At 45.1% G+C, this 22,189-nt stretch overlaps 1 protein-coding gene across 1 annotated transcript in view; it reads left to right on the forward strand.

Moving 5' to 3' along the window:
* syt7a (synaptotagmin VIIa) overlaps window positions 1–22,189 on the forward strand; it is a 125,186-nt gene that overhangs the window by 62,014 nt on the left and 40,983 nt on the right. Inside the window, exons 3-5 of the mRNA XM_079500507.1 lie at window positions 10,586–10,665; window positions 12,099–12,233; window positions 18,813–19,223. Of these exons, the coding sequence (XP_079356633.1) occupies window positions 10,586–10,665; window positions 12,099–12,233; window positions 18,813–19,223 (626 nt within the window). The remainder of the gene's footprint in view (window positions 1–10,585; window positions 10,666–12,098; window positions 12,234–18,812; window positions 19,224–22,189) is intronic.

The raw sequence follows: 22,189 nt of genomic DNA on the forward strand, positions 1-22,189 counted from the left end.
AGTTAATTAAAGCCTATAGTCTCCAGACCACTCGCTGTAGGGGAAATGCCAGCCGCATGCTTTTGTGAAACCATATTAAATGTGGCGCCGCTTAATGTGAGGGAGTGCTATAGGAAAATGGTAGGGTGATAAGATGCAACCATAAATACCATGATAATCATGCATTTGCCGTAAAAAAATGGCTTACTTCTGCTCACCATATTGATTGCAGGACTGGCTCGTTAGTTAATCAAACATAATTGCTGTGTGTAACTAACAGCCAGGCAAGATTGACAGATCTTTGGCTGTTCTGTAAGACATAAAGTTAAGGTAAAAAATGAAGTATATTTTTTGTAAATACCTCACTGGGATCCACAAACAACATGTCCAGCCCACCCAGCTCTCGTTATCTCTTTATCTGGTGAATACTTTATTCCCTGAATAGACGGTACTGTATGTGCAGTACGATTTGCATAAACAGGCATACAGTGCTTTCAAGTCCTAGTAGAGAGTAGACAGCCCATTATAGATGTATAATGTATGTTATACATATTCATGTGCCGTGCTGGTCACGCCAGCCATAGACAAGGTGCTCGGTAGTTTTAGACACCAGTTATTTCCTGCTTCTTACGTAAAAAGATTGTGATCAATTATTGTTTTAAACAAAGAGATGCAGACATATAGTACAATCTGCAGTACAGCATTGAATAAAAGTAATAAAATAAATAATATTTCATTCCCACATTAACTACTCATATTGTTGCTGTCGGGAGGAAACCACCTACTGTAACTCCATTTTAGATTTTTGGTGGTGGAGTTAGCTAAAACAGCTAACTCCACCACCTCTCCCCCTCTCATGGAATTAATTGACAATATATAAAGTCACAAAACTATTTCAATATAAGGTTTTCTTCATTTCCTGAAAAATGAACATTTTGGAGTTGACATTTCCCAGCATACCTTTAGAGAGCCTCTGCGTCATTTGGTGTGGCAGTGTGTCAGGAGGTAGACGGGCTGTTTGAGGGCTTGAAGGTCTCTGGTTCCATTTCCAGCTTCTCCTGGTAAAGGTCATAGGTCTTCTCCTGGTAAAGGTCATAGGAGAAAGGTCTTCTCCTGGTAAAGGTCATAAGGAGAAAGGTCTTCATTCCTTGTCACCTTTGTTTGTTCTCCCTTATGCCTGCCTCAGAAAATGCACCGCGTATTACTAGGACGCAAATTTGGAAGGAATGTTATGCAATAGCATGTTGCACTATGAGTACGCCAACACTCCTGGATCATGCAGGAGTCTCCTGCATTGTCATTGTCTCCACCAGGCCGAAGGCATGGGGAGAGAGTATGTTTTGCACTCCGTCCGTGTGTGTGTCCGTCCTTCCGTCCGTCTGTTAATCTGCTAATCTCCGGCACCGTTAACCCGGTCGATGCCAAACTTTGCACACACACACACTGCCAACAATGAACCTCTGCCCCACATTTTCCAGAACGGCCTGTTATAGCGCCACCATGAGGCAGCTTTTCACATTTTTTACCTAAAACTGCACCGATCTGCGTGAAACGTTGCATGCACACTCCCTAGAGGCCAAGGACAAACCTTTGACCTGTATTTTCTGCATCTGCCTTTTATAGCGCCACCAGGAGGCAGACTTTTGTAAAACACAATTTTTTTATATTACTCCTCCAGATTCTGTCCAAAAATCTCACAAATCGTTACACAGTATCTCTATGGTCATGTGCTCAAGTCGGATCTGTCCGATATTTCATATTCCATCCTAATTGGCTATAATTGGCTTTCACAGTTTGCAAGATTGCCCCGTTTTGAACAAAAGCCTCAAATCATGAACGCAGCGTGCAATTTATGTGAAATCTTTCACACATTGTCTTACTAGGCTGAGGAATATATCCCACCCTTTTCACATTGGCCTGTTATAGCGCCACCAACAGGTTGATTTTTGCAAAACACATTTTTGGAACAAAATGCCTCAAATCATCCAATTGCCATCAAAGGCGTATGAAGAAATGGCACCCTTTTCACATTGGCCTATTATAGCGCCACCAGGAGGCCACAACCTGACCTGCCCTGGTGGAGACCTGTGCCCCGAGGGGCACTTTTTCTAGTTTATCCTGGATTTGGTCCCAAGATTCACCAGAACACAGGAAACTATATAACTATATTAAAAGGTTTCTGGGGGAGGACTCCCAGACCCCACTTAGGGGGCCATGGAAGTGCACGCAATCATACAGAGATGTTCACTTAAATAATGAATGGTTATTATAAAAGATTTTTGTTTTAATGACTGTACCCATCACAGACGGACGGACGGACGGACGGACGGACGGACGGACGGACGTCCGTCTGTGATGGGTACAGTCATTAACACAACCAGCGCCGGGATTCCTTCAAAATAGAAGCTCTGGGGTGCCGGGCACAGCCGCTCACAGAGCGGCTGCACTGTTCAAAAATAAATGACAAAAGTAATGGAAAAATCTCAGCCACCTCAGCCTTTAAAATATCCCTTTAAATATGGAGCAGTGCAGGGATCTCTGACGTCAGTTTTAAACTGCTGACATTGTGTTGATGACGTACAAACATGAGCATACGTCAGGGGTGTCCAAACATTTTTCAAAGGGGGCCATATTAGAAAATATTAAAACACCCAAGGGCCAATCAACTATACATGACCAAATATAACCAGACGTGCAAGGTAAAAAATGAAATAAAATGGCTTTTCTTTGACCCCTTCAGAATGAGGAACAAGCTAATGAATCCTGACAAATTATACTCTGGGAAATGCCCAGGTGAATAAAAAAAAACTTCAATGTAAAAATACTGTGTGTGGGGGGGGGGGGGGGGGGGGGGCGGGGGGCATTTGATGACATTTAGACTCTCAGACCCAAAACTAAAGAATATTTTGTTATCGTTGGATAACATTTTGTCCACAACAAGCAAACAATCAAAATAACAGTTCTTCTACATGCTCTACCAGGCTTCTTGTAAATTAAGTAATGCGCAGTTGTTTAACATTACTCTTGAGAGTGTCTGTCTCTCGAGAGTTAAAGATCTATAAGGGTCCATTTGGTTAGCAACTCTCCATCATTTAGCTGGGGACCACCTGGAATGCCCTCAAGGACCACTGATTAAGAACCACTACTATATAGGGCACCGAAATGGTCTGAAACGTCCTGGCTAATGTGTTTTGTACTAGACTTGAGTATTGTCACTCAGCAGGCTCCTGGTGTCATCATATCACCTGTCACGCTGATACATTCTGTCTGAACTGAACAGCAGCCACTCAGGCATTCACAGGCCCTCCAGTCTGATCCTGTGAAATCTGTGGCTCCTGATCCATGACTCACGGTTGTGAGTGGAGGTCGTACCTGACCGGCATCAAGCAATGCCGATTGGGAGGGAGCGGATCATTGCTTCAGGCTCTTATCAGCCTTGTATCAACAGTGAACCTGCCAATATTTCGGTTGTCGCTACAGTACAGTATGATGGTGAAGGGAGAGGACAGTAATTAAGGTGCATCATTTCAAAGTTTCCCTGCGTTGACTCAATTAAACATGTATTTTTATGGATGTAAGGCCCCTGGCCCGTCACATATTAGTCACATCCTGTATAGAATATGTTTCATCTAATGTTCTAATTTTGTCCTGTATTTATAATGCCCTTAGGCAGTTACTATAGCATGTGCATGATAATGACGCACACAAAATAACACAGATAAGAATTGTTTTGACATTATACAGTACATGATCTATGTAGGAGTTAATTCTAAACCGATGACTTAGTATTCGGACGATGATTTTTTTTAATGGACCACTTGGCTAATTACAGCTTGATGTGGGTATATTGAGCGAGCATGGAGGCTCTGCTCACTAAAAACAAACACAGCTGTAGCGTTGGAATGCAAGCACACTGCCGATTGAGCCAGATAGAGAGTGGTGGTTACACTCTCTTTCATATTTTAATCTTCTCCAACAACACCCTCAGCACCGTCCACCATTGTAGCTTGCAGCATTGCAGCTTCTCTCTCGCTGTGCTGCTCCGTGCTTCAATGCTGTCGCTCGAATATCATGCTCTAATGGGCTTTGTTCAAAAGTGTGAGGAGTTTTCAAGATGGGGCTTGCTGTGATTTGGATTTAGTCTCCCGTAATTGCTTCATCATTATATTGGCTGGAGCTATTTTGAATCCCATGGCTCGGAGCCAGATGCCAGTGAATAATCATGCCCCCCCTTGCTGATGAAGATGACTGGTTTAAATTAGACTTAAGTGGTTTCAAGGGTATTTGAGTGGCGAATGAGATGCAAAAATGCGCACTCTTCCATGGCCTTGCGTTAGACTAGAGTCTAACGGTTAGACCCTCATAAATGGGACTTGTTGCTGAATTTTAGCTATTCGTTTGTGTTTGTGCTTTGGGTAAAAAATCCCACCTCTCCGCTCTGGTCTCTTCAACTGGTTGAAGACACCAGTTCAAATAGGGATTAGGGTGTGAGGCTTGGATGGTGTTCGTGCGTGCGTGCGTGCGTGCGTGCGTGCGTGCGTGCGTGCGTGCGTGCGTGCGTGCGTGCGTGCGTGCGTGCGTGCGTGCGTGCGTGCGTGCGTGCGTGCCTGCCTGCGTGCGTGCGTGCCTGCGTGCGTGCCTGCGTGCCTGCCTGCGTGCCTGCCAGTGCCTGTGGTGAGGATCATGATACTCAATCAATAGCCATCACAGGGTGTTTGAATCCCTCCCAGGCAGACTAGAGAGAATGGCTGTTTTCTCAACCGACTCACCTGGGACTTCCTGTCATTCATTCTTTTTTCTCACCTCACCATTTCACTCTTCACACCTGTCCCTCCCATCCGTCCTCTATCCCTTTGTCTCGCCTGCCATCCTCCTCTCTGCTTGTATTTCTCATCTTGCTAGCTGCCTCCAGTTTTATTTTGCATTCTATTTTTAGCTTTCCCGCCGTTGCTGTCTCTCTCTCCCCCTCACAGTGTATATGCGCATATATGGAGATATCTATTTAACTATTTATCCCTTTTATGGCTGTCCCTAATGTCATGTCAGTATATGCCCACATTATGGTTATGACCCTTTTGTACCCATATATCAATCAATCAATCAATCAATCAATCAATCTTTATTTCAGACCCAGGGAGATCCATATCACAAACAATACAATATAACAGGAAATATAAAATAAAAATAAAATGAAATAAATAAATAAAATGCACATATCCCACACTGTTCAGTTTCTGACATACAAACACTGGAGCTTCTTGGCGCTCTCAGCAGCAGCCTCATACAGTCATTATACAGTAGGCCACTATGAGTCTTCTGATGCTGCTTTGTCTATAGCGGCACAAAAGGTGTGCAGTATAATAATATACAGCAGTGTACGATACAGAAGGATCTAAAGAGCGATATCTTCACAGGTACCGAGCACATGCTAAATTTGCGACACAGCATGTTTGCTTGGGCATACAGCTTCTGTCGCTGTCTATAGATGTCCTTGTCATCTGAAAGATCATCAGTCTGGCAGTGCTAGCCAGATGGAAGTCAGGAAAGACTGAATGTTTGCCCCTACTTCGGATAATCATGATTTTACTTTTCTTAGCATTGTATTTTATATTAAAATCAAGACTTGGTGCCGCATGAGCTTTTAGATCTGCGATTTTTCAATAGCTAAAGTATAACTGCTTAAAACACCCAAAGGGGTTCCCCTCCTGAATGTATTAAGCCAATTCCTATGTCCAGCTTTGAGGGTTTGTGTAAACACAAACATTGTCCTAACACAAACATTGAATGCCATTGACAATGAATGGCCCCAGTTTTGAGTGGTTAGTGTTTGCGTAAACACTAACATTGAAGACATTGAAGCAAATTGTGATTGGCTGGAATGAGATGATGTATGATGATAAGAGCGCCCCTCACTTCACACAGGTGTGATTTTTAATATACTACAGCAGGGGTTCTCAACGTTTTTGGCTGGGGACCCCCGGAAATGCTTTGGCCGTGTCTCGCGGCCCCCGCCCCGCCCCGCCCCACTGGGTATCTGGGTTATCACAGAGTTGGAACATGGGTGGAATGACCCTGGAATGTTTGTACATTCTCACTGAAGATGCATGATATTTTGATATGTCCTTTGCTATGAGTTCCACTATTGAATATTCTATCATGGCGTGCTATATCATGGTGTGCTATGTACATTCCTTTGTATGCATAACAGCCGTTCAAGATGTGTGACAGTGTTTCATTGATCTGTTCTGTGGTGTGGTGCAAGCAATGAGGGCCCTGAGTGGTGGGGAACCAGATGGAAAGGTTGAGTCTCGTGGGAAGGACTTGTAGTCTGGCCTTAACTGTGAATGTGATAATGTCCTCATTGAGTGCAGTGTTCTTAATGAATGCGTGTGATACAGAGTGATCAGCATAGGGAAGACATGCAAGTTTCCCTTGGAGTTTTAGTCCAGTCCAGTGTTGTTGTTGTTGTTGGTGTACATCCATGAAGACTCGTCTGGCACCTGTTAGCAGGTGACTGTGTCCAGCATACGTAGGTGACCGTTGCCCTGTCCAGGGTGATTGGGTCAGTTATAATGTCCTCGGAGACCCTCACAGTCTCTGAGTTAGAGTCCGACCAAACCCCAAAGCCAGCGGAACGGCCGGGTGTTCAGTTTCCCGCTGGGTTTCTCCAGAAGCCAAGAAAGTGTGGCTCTAACTCCCTGGCCATGTGTGTTGATGTTTTTTTTAAATAAATGCCTTATACTTAATAAAAAAACGGTCGCAAAAAAAACTAAAGTGGTGAAAATGGCATGGCAGATCTAACATGTTGTGAGTTTGTAGATCTGCTATTTTCACTATTTTAATTTGAATAAATAATAAATTAATAATAAAGGAACGGTTTTGGACAAAAGGTCTCCACTCGACAGCAACAATATAAATTACGTCCTTCTCTCTATTAGTCAAGCTGCCATTGATTGATTGATTGATTAGTTTGTTAGACAAATGTAAAAACGGTCAAACAGTCAAACACTTAGGGCTATATCTTGTGCAACCCCTTAAAATTGTTCCAATACCCGACCTACAAGCTCACAATGTGTCGGTGTAGATCTGCTACTCAAAATAGTAAAAGAAAATGGCAAATAGGTTTATAGGGATAAGGGGTAAGGGGTGGCACAAGATAGGGCCCTGATAGAATACAAAATAAAAAAGTCCTTGCGGTCTTGTTTCCATTTAGGCCAAATGACCCATTTTATTCCTGTTCCTAAAAATGTTAAGAGTCTGTTGAATAATACACAAGCTTCCCTAGAGGTGTATTTCTAATGCATAAGCATATTTTCCTTTTCAGGTTTCAAGTCCTTTAGGCTATAGTTATATTATGCAGAACCAGCTGGTTACACACTCTACAATAAAATTCTTCTTGACACCATTAAAATAAATGGAAATGTATCATCTAAAAATATATATAGGCCTATATTTAAAACAAATGGTTAAATATGTCTATGCATTTATCATATACTATATAAAATGTATGCATTATGTTATGTATGTAGTGATGTCAGGGTGGTGTAGTGTATGTCTGCGCATCTTCCAGATTCCATGAGAATGATGTGGAGTGATGTGGCGGCCGTTAGCAACATACAATCTTGAACATTAATGTGACATGTTAAAGTAATGACATTATGCTCTAGGAAGTTGAATGCAGGCATTATGTACAGTGCAGACATCTGCACATTGACAGACATTCCTGTCAACTAGATCTCAGATATACACTTGCACTTAGAGTTCCTAGCACTGCACACATAAAGGATACAAGTGGATTGACTGGAATTTATGATAAACAAATGCTGTGGCTGTGTTAAGCCAAGTGCAGTGTTGTTCATTTGTTAGATCAATACCCGAGCTTTCCTTTTGTATTTCTCATTTCCCTCTTGTTGACATACCATTCTGTTAGCTTTACTTTTTTTATTGAGACAATTCGTTTAAGCCAAGTTAGAGAGAAAAGCTCACCAGTGGGCATTGTCCCGTTGCTCCATGAAAGCTAGTCTTCTGTTGCTGATCATTTTAGTGGGGTGGCGGTGGCTCAGTGGCCGGCTGGGAACCGCAAGGTTGCCAGTTCGAACCCTGTCTCCCCCAGAGGTAGCGTTGAAGTGTCCCTGAGCAAGACACTGAACCCCTAATTGCTCCCGATGTGCAGGTTGGTGCCTTGCATGGTTTCCTCTGTCATCGGTGTATGAATGTGTGTGTGAATGGGTGAATGTAATGCACAATCTGTAAAGCACCTTGAATAAAGGCGCTATATAAATGCACCATTTACCATTTAGTAGAGATCAGAGTCAGGGATCAGGGATTAGAGTCATTCAATACACTTCTGTGTATGCAGCTGTTTAAACTATGTTCACAGTTTGTTTTTCCTATGGGCACAGCCAGCGCGGTGGAAAAAGTACTCACATTTTGTACTTGAGTAAAAGTACCAATACTGCAATGTAGAAATACTCAGTTACAAGTAAAAGTCTGGAATTCAAAATTGACTTGAGTAAAAGTACAAAAGTATTGGTATCAAAATGTACTTAAAGTACCAAAAGTAGAAAGTATAGTACTCTTTAGGCAGAATGTCACATTTCAAGTTTTCAAAAAGTCTTTTGAAAATAGCAGATCTACAAGCTCACAATGCGTCAACGCATTGTGAGCTTGTGGATCGGCTATTTTCAAATGGCCGAAATGTATGTAGGACTGAAGTGGTTATGTTTTTTAATAATAATCAAAATCTACATACCGGTAGTAACGAAAGTTTGCAAATTAATGATCCCAGATATAGTGGAGTAAGTATAGGTAGTAAGTAAGTAAAAGTATTGGAAATTGGAAATGCTCCAGGGAAGTAAAAGTGCCTCAAAGTTGTACTTAAGTACAGTACTTGAGTAAATGTACTTAGTTACTTTTACACCACTGGGCACAGCATTGACTCAGTGTTGACTGTTCTATTTCAGGTTGACACTGATTATACAATACGGTAGATGTGCGCTCTCTGGCTTAGTTTTCGCTGCGCGTGACTGATATAATGTTTCTCTGTGGCACGCAGTATTGTCTGTTTAAAAGGTCTACAATAAGCCTGCAACATCCACAGCGTGGGCTGCATGTGGACTGAAAACACTATCATCTCGCAGGAGTCACAGCTAGTGCACTTCACAAGGCTACAGTGTGCAGTATAGCTCTCTTGCTGTATGCTGAAGCTGGTCATGCAGGCGGCCGGCTGGCAATTTTAATTTCTATAAGCTCCATAAGGACTCATACACAACTTTTGATGTTTTCCATAATAGATGTTTTCCAAATGATAGCTGTCTGGCTGTGTGTACAGTGACTTGGTCGTTATGTGTGAACAGGCAGTCACAGAGCTTTTATAGATTAGATATAGCATTGGGGTGTCCTTGATCCCAATCCTGATCTGACTGTCATTAATGGAAGGCCCTCTGCTTGCTGTCTGTCGTTGCTGTTGTTCAGCGTGGTCATTGGGCAGGTCTGGAAAAGCCAGTCATGGAGCTGCTCCAGGAAGCAACGCCTGGACTAGGCGTCTTCTTGCCGCTTCTTGGCGCATGTATGTGCCCGCACCCTAAGAGAGCAAAGCATTCAGTATGGAGGATCCAGCCCTCTTGAGGACCACAAAACTAGCAGTCTCCTCAGTAGCAAATATCCTCTTAGCCAAGAAAAGATCCACTTATCCATCAAGACGAGCCAGAGGAACTATATATTCTGTTGAATGGAGGACCCACCTCGCTACATGTGTATCAGAGCATCACTTTCAGGGAAGCATGCAGGGTGTTGAAAGAGGGCAGGACCAGTGTTGATGGATCCCATCCCCTGCAGCCAAGTGTCAAGAGATTACCTGCACTTTTGCCAGATTTTGAGAGACGAATCGAACGGAGCGGCCAGGCCAGGTCTATGAAAACAAGCCCAAAATAAATGACTATATATATACACTTTGTCTTGTATATAGTATATACTGTATTAGACACATATTTTGGTGCATTAAATCCATTTCAAGGCAGGAGTCCATTTTAAAACAAAGTTCCAAGTCCAAAGGTGGTGATAATAAAAAGACTTGGCAACACTGATTACCTGCACTGTGACACATGTGAAGCACCTGTAAGAGTAATTAGCTTTTCCAGTACAAAGCTCCCCATAGACTTCACTTTTCAACGCCTTGCCATTATTGCCATGGTTACAGCAGATGATGATGCTCTCTAGAGAGCCTTCTCTCCGCTAGCCTTGTGGATTCCAGGGCCTTTAGAGTGATACTGTAGTCATAGTCGGGGAAGGACTCTCCAAATCATATTTTATTTGACTTTGATGAGCGTAATCAGGAGACCCATCAGGTGGAGGACTGACCCTACACAGCTCATTAAGTAATAGCGGTGGCATTTACACTTGAAATTAGCATAGTGGAAAAACATGGATTCAAAGATGATGGATGTAAGCTAAATGTAATTTTTCCCCCTCCCCCACCCTTCCATACTTTCTTATCACCACCACCTCTCTCTATCTATCTATCTATCTCTATCTCTCTCTCTCTCTCTCTCTCTCTCTCTCTCTCTCTCTCTCTCTCTCATCTCCTCTCGATCTTCTTTGGCTCAAGGGAAAGAAGAAGCCAGGGGGGGTGGAGACGGCCGACACACCTGATTCGTCACGTGGGCGAGGGGAGAAGAAAGCCATCAAGTAGGTGTCTGGCAACAGGATGGGACAGAACAGTCCCACGATAATCAACTCTTCTTGGCTCTGCCGCTCATTACATGATACGCAAATCAAAACACGTTCAACAAAGTTCTCCATCAGGGCATTATCTCTGAAAGGGGTGGGGTGGGAGCAGAGTAGACATGGAACAAAAATAATAATAATTAAGTGATTTAATCGTAAATTGGTCCTGCATTATCTTATCTTACCTGTGTTGGAGATTTGGGGGGGGGGGGAGGGGAGTCTGGTCTGACAGAGTCTTACAGCGGTTATCTTCACCTCTGTTATCATCGAGTTGTAAGATAGAAAGTGTCCCTAAGTGTGGGCCTTTAGCCAAGTCTCTGAAAAGCTTGCCAATGAATGTTGCTTAAGGTAAATACAGGAGCAGAAACAACCCTGTACTTGCTCTATAGAAGGGTGTTTCCCCCCACCCTGCTAATCCACTCCACGTATACATGTTGAGGAGGTTTTCCATTTGTTGCCTCTTACAGTTCCTGCAGTCTTCTCTCAATTAAGGAAGTTCATAGGTTAGTACAAGAAAATGTCAGCTTTGTAACACTATAAGAATTCTGCTTTACTCCACAAACAGCCTTTATTAACCACTTCAACTCTACACCTTCTTTTTGACTTCTGTCATCTCTGTTATGTTTGGGCGTGTGCTTACATACTATTTGACTTTCTCTGTGGAGATGGTATCAAGTGTGAAGGATGGGTATTCTGTGAATGTTTCTTTTCCTTTTTTCTTTCTTTCTTTTTTCCTTGGCTCCCCAGGATCTCTGAATTTGTATATTTCCCTCCTCACTGGCTCCTGCAGCGGCATTGGTGTGCTCTCTGTTTATCATTTCAGCTTTTAAACTCTTCTCTGTGCACTGCCCCCCTGCTCTGTTCCTTGCTGCTCTAGCTTTAACCACTGCTGTGTGACTCTTATGACATCAGTGATTCTGCTCACCTCTTCCCCCTCTTTTTCTGTGGTTTACCTCTTCTCTCTGCCTTTGAGTCTTATGCTCTGTCATGCTTACTCACTTTTCACACCAAGGGTGACTGAGCCAGATGTCTCCATGCTTACCGAAATGTGTATTTTTGATGGTGTATTTTGACAGTGGTGGTGCCAGATGAACCGAATGTATTTTATGTATGTTGTATAGTATGTGGTGCTTAGACCATGATTATTCATCTTTTCTCTCCTTGTCTATCTGTCTATGAGACAGCACATTGTTTCCACATTGTTCTGCTATGATTTGACCACTTCACAATAAGAAGTTTGTCGGGTCCGGCTGAGCACTGCTGTATAAGGCCGACTTCCCTCCTCGATATAGCCAAGAAGAACCTGTGTGATTCGCCCATTGTGTGAAGGGTCAATCAGTGCCTCCTGTCCATGGTTGTGATACTCTGACCTGTCTCTCTCTCTGGCCACACAGTGAACTAGACAGAGACTTTTGGAATAACAATGACAGCAGCACAGTGCAGCAGAGGTGGAGCTCCTATCCGCCCAAGGAGTTCCTACTAAACATTTCTCCCTATGCCCCATACGGAGATCCTCGCCTCACGCTCAAGTGAGTCTTGATCCAGCGCTGGTAAGAGACTCCCCCCCCCCCCCCTCCACCACCACCACCACCCTCCCAAAGCAGGGCTGTAATGAGGCGGGGGCACCCCCAAAACCTAGGGCTGGGCAATTAACTGAAAATATGTTGAAACTGATTTTTAAAGCCAACTAATTGACTAAATTTAATTGTCTGATTGACCACTTGACCCTGTACTTCCTTGTAGGCTGCAATGGTGGTGTTCAAAAATAGTGAAAAAATAGACGATCTACAAGCTCACAATGTGTCACAGTGCGACGCGTTGTGAGTTTGTAGATCGGCTTTGTTCATTATTTTATCTGTATAATAGTGCACTAATCATAATTGAGGCAAACGTTTGAAATAATCGTGTTATTGATTTGAAGGTCATATCGCCCAGCCCTTCTTTCACCTCTCCTTCCTCTTCTGTCAGTCCCTCTTATCTCCTTCCCTCTCTCCTTCTCTCCCCTCCCTTCCTCCACCGTGCCATTCATCATATGGAAGAGTCTAAGCACTATGACACATACTGCGTTATATAAACATTGATTTTATAAGCCCTGCCAAGTTAAATCACATCCACCTTGTTTCATAAACTTGCATTTCCTTTCTTGATCTCCACCAACGACAGAAACAATAAGCCGTCTAATGTGCAGTATACACACTGGGAAATACTAATCGTTAGCCATGATTGCTCATAATCTGTAGGAAATGGGAGCGAGGGAAATGTCATAGACACATTACAGCATTGCCATGCCAGACATTCAGCTATTCCCAAATACACAGCACTGACTGCAGCAAAACTCATCCAACCCACTCACTGACACTGGGCTAATTCTACCCCTACTGCTCAAGTCCTCTGACCTTTTAATGGATATCGAGGCATGCATGTTCCGATGCCCCCCATTCCCTACAGCCCTGTCAGCCCGACTAACTCCTAACCTCTAACTTTCCATCTTTCACCTTTCTCCCATGGAGACTCCCATGGAGACGGACAACCCTTGTGGCACTCGTAACATCCCCACCCCTTCTGCAAATAGGTGTATGCTTTAACCTGATGCCTATCTTTCTCTACCTGTCTCTGTCTGTCTGTTTATCTTTCTACCTTCTCTCTGTGTGTCAACTGAAAGTATTGGTGGTTGTGCTTGTGGACGGTTGACCGCTACGCTAGGCACTAATGTGGTCACCAGTGTTCACCTATATGGTTTAAAGGCTGCTCCATCTGTCATGGCTCCTCTCCTGATCCCCTTTTAATGCTAATGTATGATGTGTTCTTGCACTGTAACTGCATCTTTCTGAGTCCTTCTGATATATGCAAACTGTATAGGTACAGAAACATTTGCCTGATGCCATGAGAGTTTAGTCTAATGATTTATTTATTTTTAATCAGTTTCTTGTTAATGCAATATACTGTAACAACTCAGTTGCCACTTGAGAGAAGTTTCTAACAGTAGAGTAGACAGTCCCAATGCCAGCCACCTGTCTGGTAAACTAATGTTTAATGTCTTCAACAGACCAAAGCATTGTAAACTGTGTGCAATAAAATGTCCATGCATGAGCTTTTCCATTTGATATATTATACCGGTATATATATCACTGTATGAAAGCTCTGCCTGAGGATGATGGCTGCTGATCTCCAGAATCTGCCTTTAGACCAAATTCATTGTCCTTGAAAATATCCCCCTGGGTGTGATTTAGGGCTCATAAATCTGTCTTTTACATTGTCTCTGTCCTCCCCAAAGCTATGTTGCCGCCGTCAACTGGTAGAAAGTGGACACCGGCTCGGATCATTACAAACGGCTTGTTTTTAGATAGTGGGAGATATTGTTGCCATGATCCCGATAAGATACTGTAATGAGTTTGCCATTCAATTATAAGACGGAAAAGATTGTGTAGAATCTTATTAAGCCATGAGAGATGGCATGGCGAGAGGAGTTGCAGAGATTGACCTCCTAAATCCAAGCAAGCGACAGTAATATACACCTCCTGAGGTCATCGCCAACAATCAACAGGCGGACGGGGGGGCAAATCACTCCTCCTACCAGGATCCTGCTGATATCAGCAGCTTTCAATCTTTGTAGCAACATCGGGCCTCATTTATAAAATTGGTTTACTATTGGCTATGCATATTTGGGAATTAAATGGATGGGCTTTGACATTCAATACCGACAATTGTCCAATAAACATCACCACTGGCTGTGAGCCTGTGACACAGCTTAAGGTAAATCATTATCATGATTTGACATGGCTAGTAGTTTGCCACGTTTTTAAGTGATAGCTGATATGAATCATAATCTGTTTTTCTCTCATAAATGTAGCATTCCGGCAGTCAACCGTTGAACTGTCAAATGCACACATACAGTACACAGAGGCATCAGGTAGGTGCATACTGAAGCGTTCAAGATGACTTGAGGTCTTCATGTGCTTGTAGTTTGGAGAGTAATGACAGTAACCTTTGTAGTTGACTGCGTAAATGAGGCCCGCGGTGCGCTCCTTTCCCGCTCCAACTGTCGCTCCGGCAGTGTTGTGGTGATTGATGTCTTTGCTACGTGTTGAGACAGGTCAATTGGTCAGGAATTTATATGAGAAAGGAGGGTGACCTTCCCAAAGGGACATGCAAGTGTGTTTCCCCCCCTAATCCCAGTCTTGCACTAGACTACCAGGTTCTCTCGTGTCTCTGCTGCACACCTCATGTCTCTTTTGTGTCCCTGTGCACTTTGATACATATTAATGCATGGCAGTGGTGTCACCAGAGGGCACTACTGTGCTATATTTTTGATCATCGTTGATGTCAACTAAGACCCATGCGCGCACGCACACACACACACACACACACACACACACACACACACACACACACACACACACACACACACACACACACACACACACACACTCACTCACTCACTCACTCACTCACTCACTCACTCACTCACTCACTCACTCAACTATATTCTCCCAATTTGGAACATTACAGGCCTATGACAAATATGAACTTAAATGTCTTTAGGTAGACCTAAGAAATCAAACAATAGCAACCACCTGATATTATCTAGTTTCCTCCTGCAGAAAACTGGATTGACAATCAATAGTTTTATTTTGTTTATTATTTTCAGTAAATGTGCAATTCCTGACGCATTACATTACAATCCTATTGATGCCAGTTGGCGGTCGAGTGACAAATAAACCCTGACAGTAGCAAAGCAGACTCAGCATCTAAAAATAGAATTGAAGTCATTCTCAAGAGTAGTTTGGATCACTTCTGCTGTACTAAAGCAGAAGATGCACCTGTATTTCAATGAATGTCACCTTGGGAGGACTGAGTGGTTTGTTTCTTCTGTTTGTGTGGGGGAGCTGACCGGCATGTAACCGTAGTCAGTCGGTCCTCCCCTCTCTCTCTCCCGCAACGATTCAGCCATTTACATTGTCCTGAATAACGGGTGCTGTTTCAAGAACTCAAGTGCGAGATAAACCAGCAGCATGCGGCCTCTCGTGCTGGTCCATACCAGTGCAAATGGGCAGCATGCTCCGGTAGTCATCCTCCGGCCCAGAGACAGTGACTCCTTGCTGGTATTCCACCCTCCACAGGCTCCCAGTGAATACCTCCTGTCCTTTTTCTATCTCCCCCTCTTCCATCCCTCCCTCCCTCCTTCCCTTCCTTCCCTCCCTCCCTCCAAACTGGGCTCTTTTTATCCGCCTGGCTGTCTCCCTGGATAAAGTAGACCCCCCTCTTTCTCATACTCGACACATCCTTCTTTGCCTCGTTGGTCATGTGGTTTCTCAATATTCTCAATATATATCTCCCTGTGTGTTTTTCTCTCTCTTTCTCTCTCTCTCTCTCTCTCTCTCTCTCTCTCTCTCTCTCTCTCTCTCTCTCTCTCTCTCGTGCTCCACCTGGGTGTTTTTCTCCTCTCTCCTCCCGTGCCCCCCCCCCCCCGTGCCCCCCTGACGGTGTTTCCCCCAACACTCTCTCTCTCTCAGCGGGGCGGTGTCGGGGGGACAGAAAGGGGCAGCGGTTGGGCACGGGGATGATGGGGGGGGTCCTTGTCGAAGCGACAGTGCGAAGAGCGATGTGGCGGACGGCGCAAAGGCCGGGAGGTGGCAGACCGTCCAGGGCCACATGCAGTCCGGAGGACTGAGACCCAGCAAGTGAGTGCCGGAGACGAGTCTGTGAATAATGTCATAATTAATTATACACCCTGATAGAAATAACATCATCATTTCCAATGCACACGTGATTCATAATAAAGTTATTTTTCACAGCCATGGCAGCTACTGTATGATTGGTATCAGTTGTGAGTTCTCATGTGGCTGCCGGTGGGGCATACTGTACTGGCAGGTTAGATGAGCTGCATGACTGGAGCCCAGCTGTCCAGGTGTGTGTTGGTGTCAATTGAGGTTCATTGACTGGGAGGAACGTGCTGAAAATTACATGTGAGCGTGGCAAGCTAACAATAGCTGCTGGTGCTGTGTCACTGACTCACATCCTCAGGTGACACAGTCTGTGGGGTTACAAGGCAAGGAGAGTGTGTTTTATTGACACTACAGTATACTGTATATGTGGCCTGACAAATCACACCTACAGCTCATATACGGAAACACAATTTAAGCATCAATCACATTTTCACATAGCAAAATCCAACTGAAAGTTCTGAACTGAAATACTCAGTCACTACTCAGAAATGAGCTCCCAATCTTTCAATTGACCAATTAGTGCTGAAAAGACATGTGAATGCTGAGCGCTTCCCGATTCCTGTGTTCTCTCCTCTCCTCTCCTCCAAAGCATGCTCTTATTTATAGGGCCTATATCTGGCGTATCACAAAACGAGGCGACTCATTTTCAGTTTCTCTCTTCTCTTGCACCTTTCTTTAGCACTTTGTGCCTGTGATCCCCCCCACCCCACAACACATTTACTCACTATCTCTCTCACACTTCCCTGCTTCTCTCCTCCTCCTTTCATCTTTCTTTCTTGTTGCCCCCTGTCTATAATTGGATTCTATTTTCAGGCTGATGTAAGTGTCTCTCTGTCTCTTGTGCCTATGTCTCACACCCCATTTTCTCTCTTGTCTCTCTTCCACCCTCTCTTATCTGTCCCATCGTTCTGTTTCTCTCTCCTCCCATCCATCTCTCCGGGCCCTTTCTATCACTCTGAAAAGCCACCCAGCTTCCTCTCGCCTTTTACTTGCACCATAAACCGTCTTGTTCTTTTTTTTGGGGGGGGGGGGGTAACCTCACTTATACTTTTGAACTTTTCGACAGTGGTTGTTAAGTAGGATTGATAGGATTGATGAGGCTGAAAGCCGAGCGTAAAACTGCATTAGATGAAGTAATGCACAACAGAGTGGAGCTGTTTCTAACTGGTGTGAATAGCACTCTCATCTGACCTAATTCCGATACCCTGGATTACAGGGCGATCTCTGAGGAGGAGGATATATTTAGAGGGTTGGGAAAGCATAACAAAAGAACATGATACAGGAAACTATGTTCCCATAATCAACCAAGCCGGCTGAACAATGTATGGCTGCATGCCGTTGGCGATCATATATTGGACTTTAACATTAGTGCCTTTAGCTTTCTGTCTCAGACTCTGATGTCGGAGTGAGTGATTGAGTTGTGAAGCCTCAGAGAAAGTTTCTGACGAGCAGTGTTTGTGAAGGGGAGGAGGTAGGGTGGAAAATGAGAGGCTGAGTGAGGGAGGGAGACTGTAGGACTTGGTTGGCTGCTGGGGATGTCTCTAGAGGTGTAGCATGTAGCCTATTTAAAAGAGGAAAAGATTTCGAGAGAAAGGAGTAACGTGCAAGAGAGGTAAAAAGTTGCAGGAAGAGACGAGAGGAGGACATGGGAATTTCTGATCAGGCCAAAAAGCCCTCGGTGGGAAGAGCCGGCCGCTGTAAAACCGCGACCCACATGCCCAGAGGCGTGCGCAGCCGCTCCGCACCTGTACGGACGACGCCGGTGCACATCCGCCCGACGCCCCCACGGACACCGTCCACGCGCAAGCTCCATGCTCAAAAGGCGCGTGATGCACGTGCGCGTCCGACACAGCAGACGCACGCAGCGAGTGTGCAGTGCTTCCCAACGCAGTCCGGCCGCGACAGGCACGCGACTCACAGCGATCACTCAGGCTGCACCGTCTACTGCTATGTCTGCTACTGCTGTTACTGCTGCTGCCTCACGTTGCTTTCTTTCTCTCTCCTCCTCCTTCTCTCTCCTCCTCCTCCCCCCTCCTCCTCCTCCTCCATCCCTGTCCATGCGTCCTCTTCCAAAAACAACGCCCTCCACGTCACCACCGCCTCTTCGCCGCCATCTCCTTCCTCCGTGGACGTGGCATCGTGTGTCCATCCCGACGTGAACCTGACCTCCATGGCTCCCCTTCCCTACTGCCCCGTATCCCCTCCCCTCTTTTCCCATGACTGTCCCCCACTCCCTGACCTCTCTTCTACCACTGCCACGTCTACTCCTCCTCCCTCTCCCCAAACCTCTCCCACCTCGTCGCCCCCCCTACGCCGCCCCATCTTCTGCCGACCGCGGCCCTCCTCACGCTCCCTGCCCTCCCTGCTCCTTTGCCCTCCCAGCTTCGGGGACTCTGTGCTGTCCCCGCCGTCCACGCTGGAGCGCGTCCCCTCCTCGGGGCTGGCCCGGCCGCGCACGCTGCTGCGTCAGCAGAGCCTGCAGCAGCCCCTCATCCACCCGGGCCTCGGCCAGCCCCCCACCACCTCCCAGAGCCTGGGACAGCTGCACAATGCGCCTGGCCTGCAAGCCGGGGGAGGCGGGGGTCCAGGCGGAGCAGGAGGCAACGGCGGCAGGGGTGGTGGTGGCACAGGCATGCGTGGGGTGGCACCCCGCAGTGCACGGGGCAGCCCGGGAGGGGCGGGCGCCACTCGCCACAAGGGAGGCGTAGCAGGGGGGCGCTGCGGCGATCCTGGAAGCTGGGATCACATGATGGGGCAGATCACAAATCGAGGCCTGGATGTGAAGTCCTTCCTGTGAGTCTTTTATTCCCCCCCCCCCGCAACGTCTTTGTGAGTCTTGTGTGCTTGACAGCTGCTCGGAAGTCTCTTCCTGTCCTGTGTCTCTTGCTGTGTGTACGCTACAGTATATATGCTCGCCTGTGTTTGAGGAACTTGCCTGAAGTGTTTGTTTAGATGTTTTTGCACCATCGTTAAATAAGTAACCAATCTGCTTTTTCAGTTGATAGTGAAATATTGCATTATAGTCTTTCCTCCTTGGAAAATGTTAACTGTCATCTTCTATATTCTGTGTTGTGGTTGTTGTTGTTTTTTCTTCAGCTCCCAAATATTACTGCATTTATTAGTTGGTGTTCAATGTGCATCTGATAGCCAGGGAAGGATATTACTTTTTTCATCATAATGCAGAACGACACTCTTGCGCGTGCGTGTGTGCGTGCGTGTGTGTGTGCGTGCGTGTGTGTGTGTGCGTGTGCGGAGAGTGTACAAATCACTATAACCAGACTTGTTGCTGATCTCGCCTCCCCTACGTCATACTATCTCTCCAGTAGCGTTAGCCTAGCCTAGCATGACACATAGTATGATGACTATAGTATGATAGTGCTGTGTCCAATGAAACACTGTTCTGTATAAATTGGAAAATCAACAATAAATATAGGCTATATCAATATTATTCTTTGAGACACACGTCCACTATTGTCTTGGAGGTGCAAACATATCGTTGCTGTCGGGAGGAAACCACCTAACTCCATTTTTGAGGTTTTAGATTTATTTTTATTTTTTCATTAATCAATGCTAAGGTTTGAACCAATGAAAAGTATTAAAAAGCGCTTTGGACAAAATCTCTTAACTCCATTGGACCCTCAAACTGCTGCTAAAGCTAAAGCAGCTAACTCCACTACCTCTCTGCCTCTCATGCAAGTAATTGACAATATGGTCTATGTAGTACCTAGTGTACACAAGATGTAACAATAAAGTACATTGAACCTTGAACACACTTTGATGAGGCAGTTAACTCATAAACCAACTCATAAACCAACTGGAAGTGGAAAAAGCGGCACTCCAAAATAAAAGATGCAAGACTGGCTCAGATGCAATTTCTCATGTTTATTTGCGAACGCCAACGTGTTTCGGCAAAGCCTTCTTCAGATGGTGATGGCTAGCTGGACGCTAGCTTGCAGGTTGTTCAGCTTCAGTGCATCATGACAGAGAGAGAGTGGCTGTTACTAGCAAGGATGCTAGGTAGCCCTGGGGACGGCCATTTTGGCTGAAGAGCTGACCTGGAAAAGATGTCCAGCTGAGAGAGCGAGTGTTGCTATAGCCTGGATTCTAGGTAGTTAGCCTGGCAGCCTTGGCGTGGGGAGATATTCTTTCCCCAGCCTTGCTGTTGTACAACAGAGGGTGGAAGAAAGTGACAAGGTGACAGAGCGGAGTGTCACCAGCCTTTTTAGTGTCGGAGTGGTCATGCATTTTCTGGTGCAGAAGCCCACGTGTGATGCAGACGTTTCCCGGAAGGGAAAAATCTGGGTGGGGAAGTTAATGGTCAGCTCTCCCCCAACACCGCTGAAGTGCCCTTGAGCAAGGCACTGAACCCCAAATCTCTCAGACCAGTGGAGGTGCCCAGTGGCCAACAATAGGCTGAACTGGTCAGCTCCCAGGTTTTAATGTGTTTATCTTGTCTGCAGGGTGTTGCTGAAAATGAGCACTCATGCTCAGCTACTACCCTGGGTAAATAAATAAAATGTGTGGGTGGCAACCCACTTTTTCAGCTTGAAAAAACTAAACTTCATGCTAACTTTCCTAAGGGCATTCTATTAATAAGACTGACCACAAAATTGGAATCTGCATGAATTCAGAATAGTTAAAATAAAAATATAATTAAAGAAAAGCATCACATTTCGAAGTTTTAAGTTATTATATTGTGGTGTCCATATTGGAGAACAATGATATATTTTAAGGTTATGGAACATCGTCACATAAGCAGTTTTATTCACATCCAAATAATTTTTTCCTACTACACCTTTATTGTCCATGCATATTTATGCATGCCATGTACAGTATGCACACGTATGTGTCCCCCCACAGCAGAACTACAGTAGGGTATGTGTCCCCCCACAGCAGAACTACAGTAGGGTATGTGTCCCCCCACAGCAGAACTACATTAGGGTATGTGTCCCCCCACAGCAGAACTACAGTAGGGTATGTGTCCCCCCACAGCAGAACTACAGTAGGGTATGTGTCCCCCCACAGCAGAACTACAGTAGGGTATGTGTCCCCCCACAGCAGAACTACAGTAGGGTATGTGTCCCCCCACAGCAGAACTACAGTAGGGTATGTGTCCCCCCACAGCAGAACTACAGTACAGTAAAATCCTCAATGGTAATTCATCTATTTGTACGCTAGCTCTCAGAGTTAAATAAACATTGAGGATTTTACTGTGTATGGAAAAACCTGATCATTAGCCGCAATTTGCAACTCTAGATTGTTTTAATAATGGGATGAATCTAGAGTTATTATAATATCCTCCATCACATCATGGCATTATATAGTTGCATATCGTTGCTGTCAGACTTTTTCTTTTTTAGCGAATGCAAGGTCCTTGATGATCCAGGCAGTTGCCTCCTGGTCTGCTGTGTAGAAGGACGACTAGTCCTCCTTAGTCTTTGACGAGGGCAAGCTTCAATGATGTGCTCCATTGTTTGCACGTCTCCACAAGCACACAGTGGACATGGGCCATTTGTCAAGGCTGGCCAAGCAGGGGCCATGTCCGGTCCTGAATCAAATTAAGTTGTCTGACTTTGTTGATTCTTTTGATTTGGATCTCAGGCGTTGTCTCTTAGAATTTAGTCTGCCGGAAGGATCATTTGCTTCCCCAGGCGAACCTGATGGGAGGTGGGAGGACTGATGGGAGGAGGCAACGTGGTTTTGGACATACTAGGTTTCCACCCGACAGTGACCATAGTTGCAGGGGAGGATGAAGATGA

Source organism: Electrona antarctica, assembly GCF_951216825.1.
Source record: "Electrona antarctica genome assembly, chromosome: 5".
NCBI classification, from domain to species: Eukaryota; Metazoa; Chordata; class Actinopteri; order Myctophiformes; family Myctophidae; genus Electrona; species Electrona antarctica.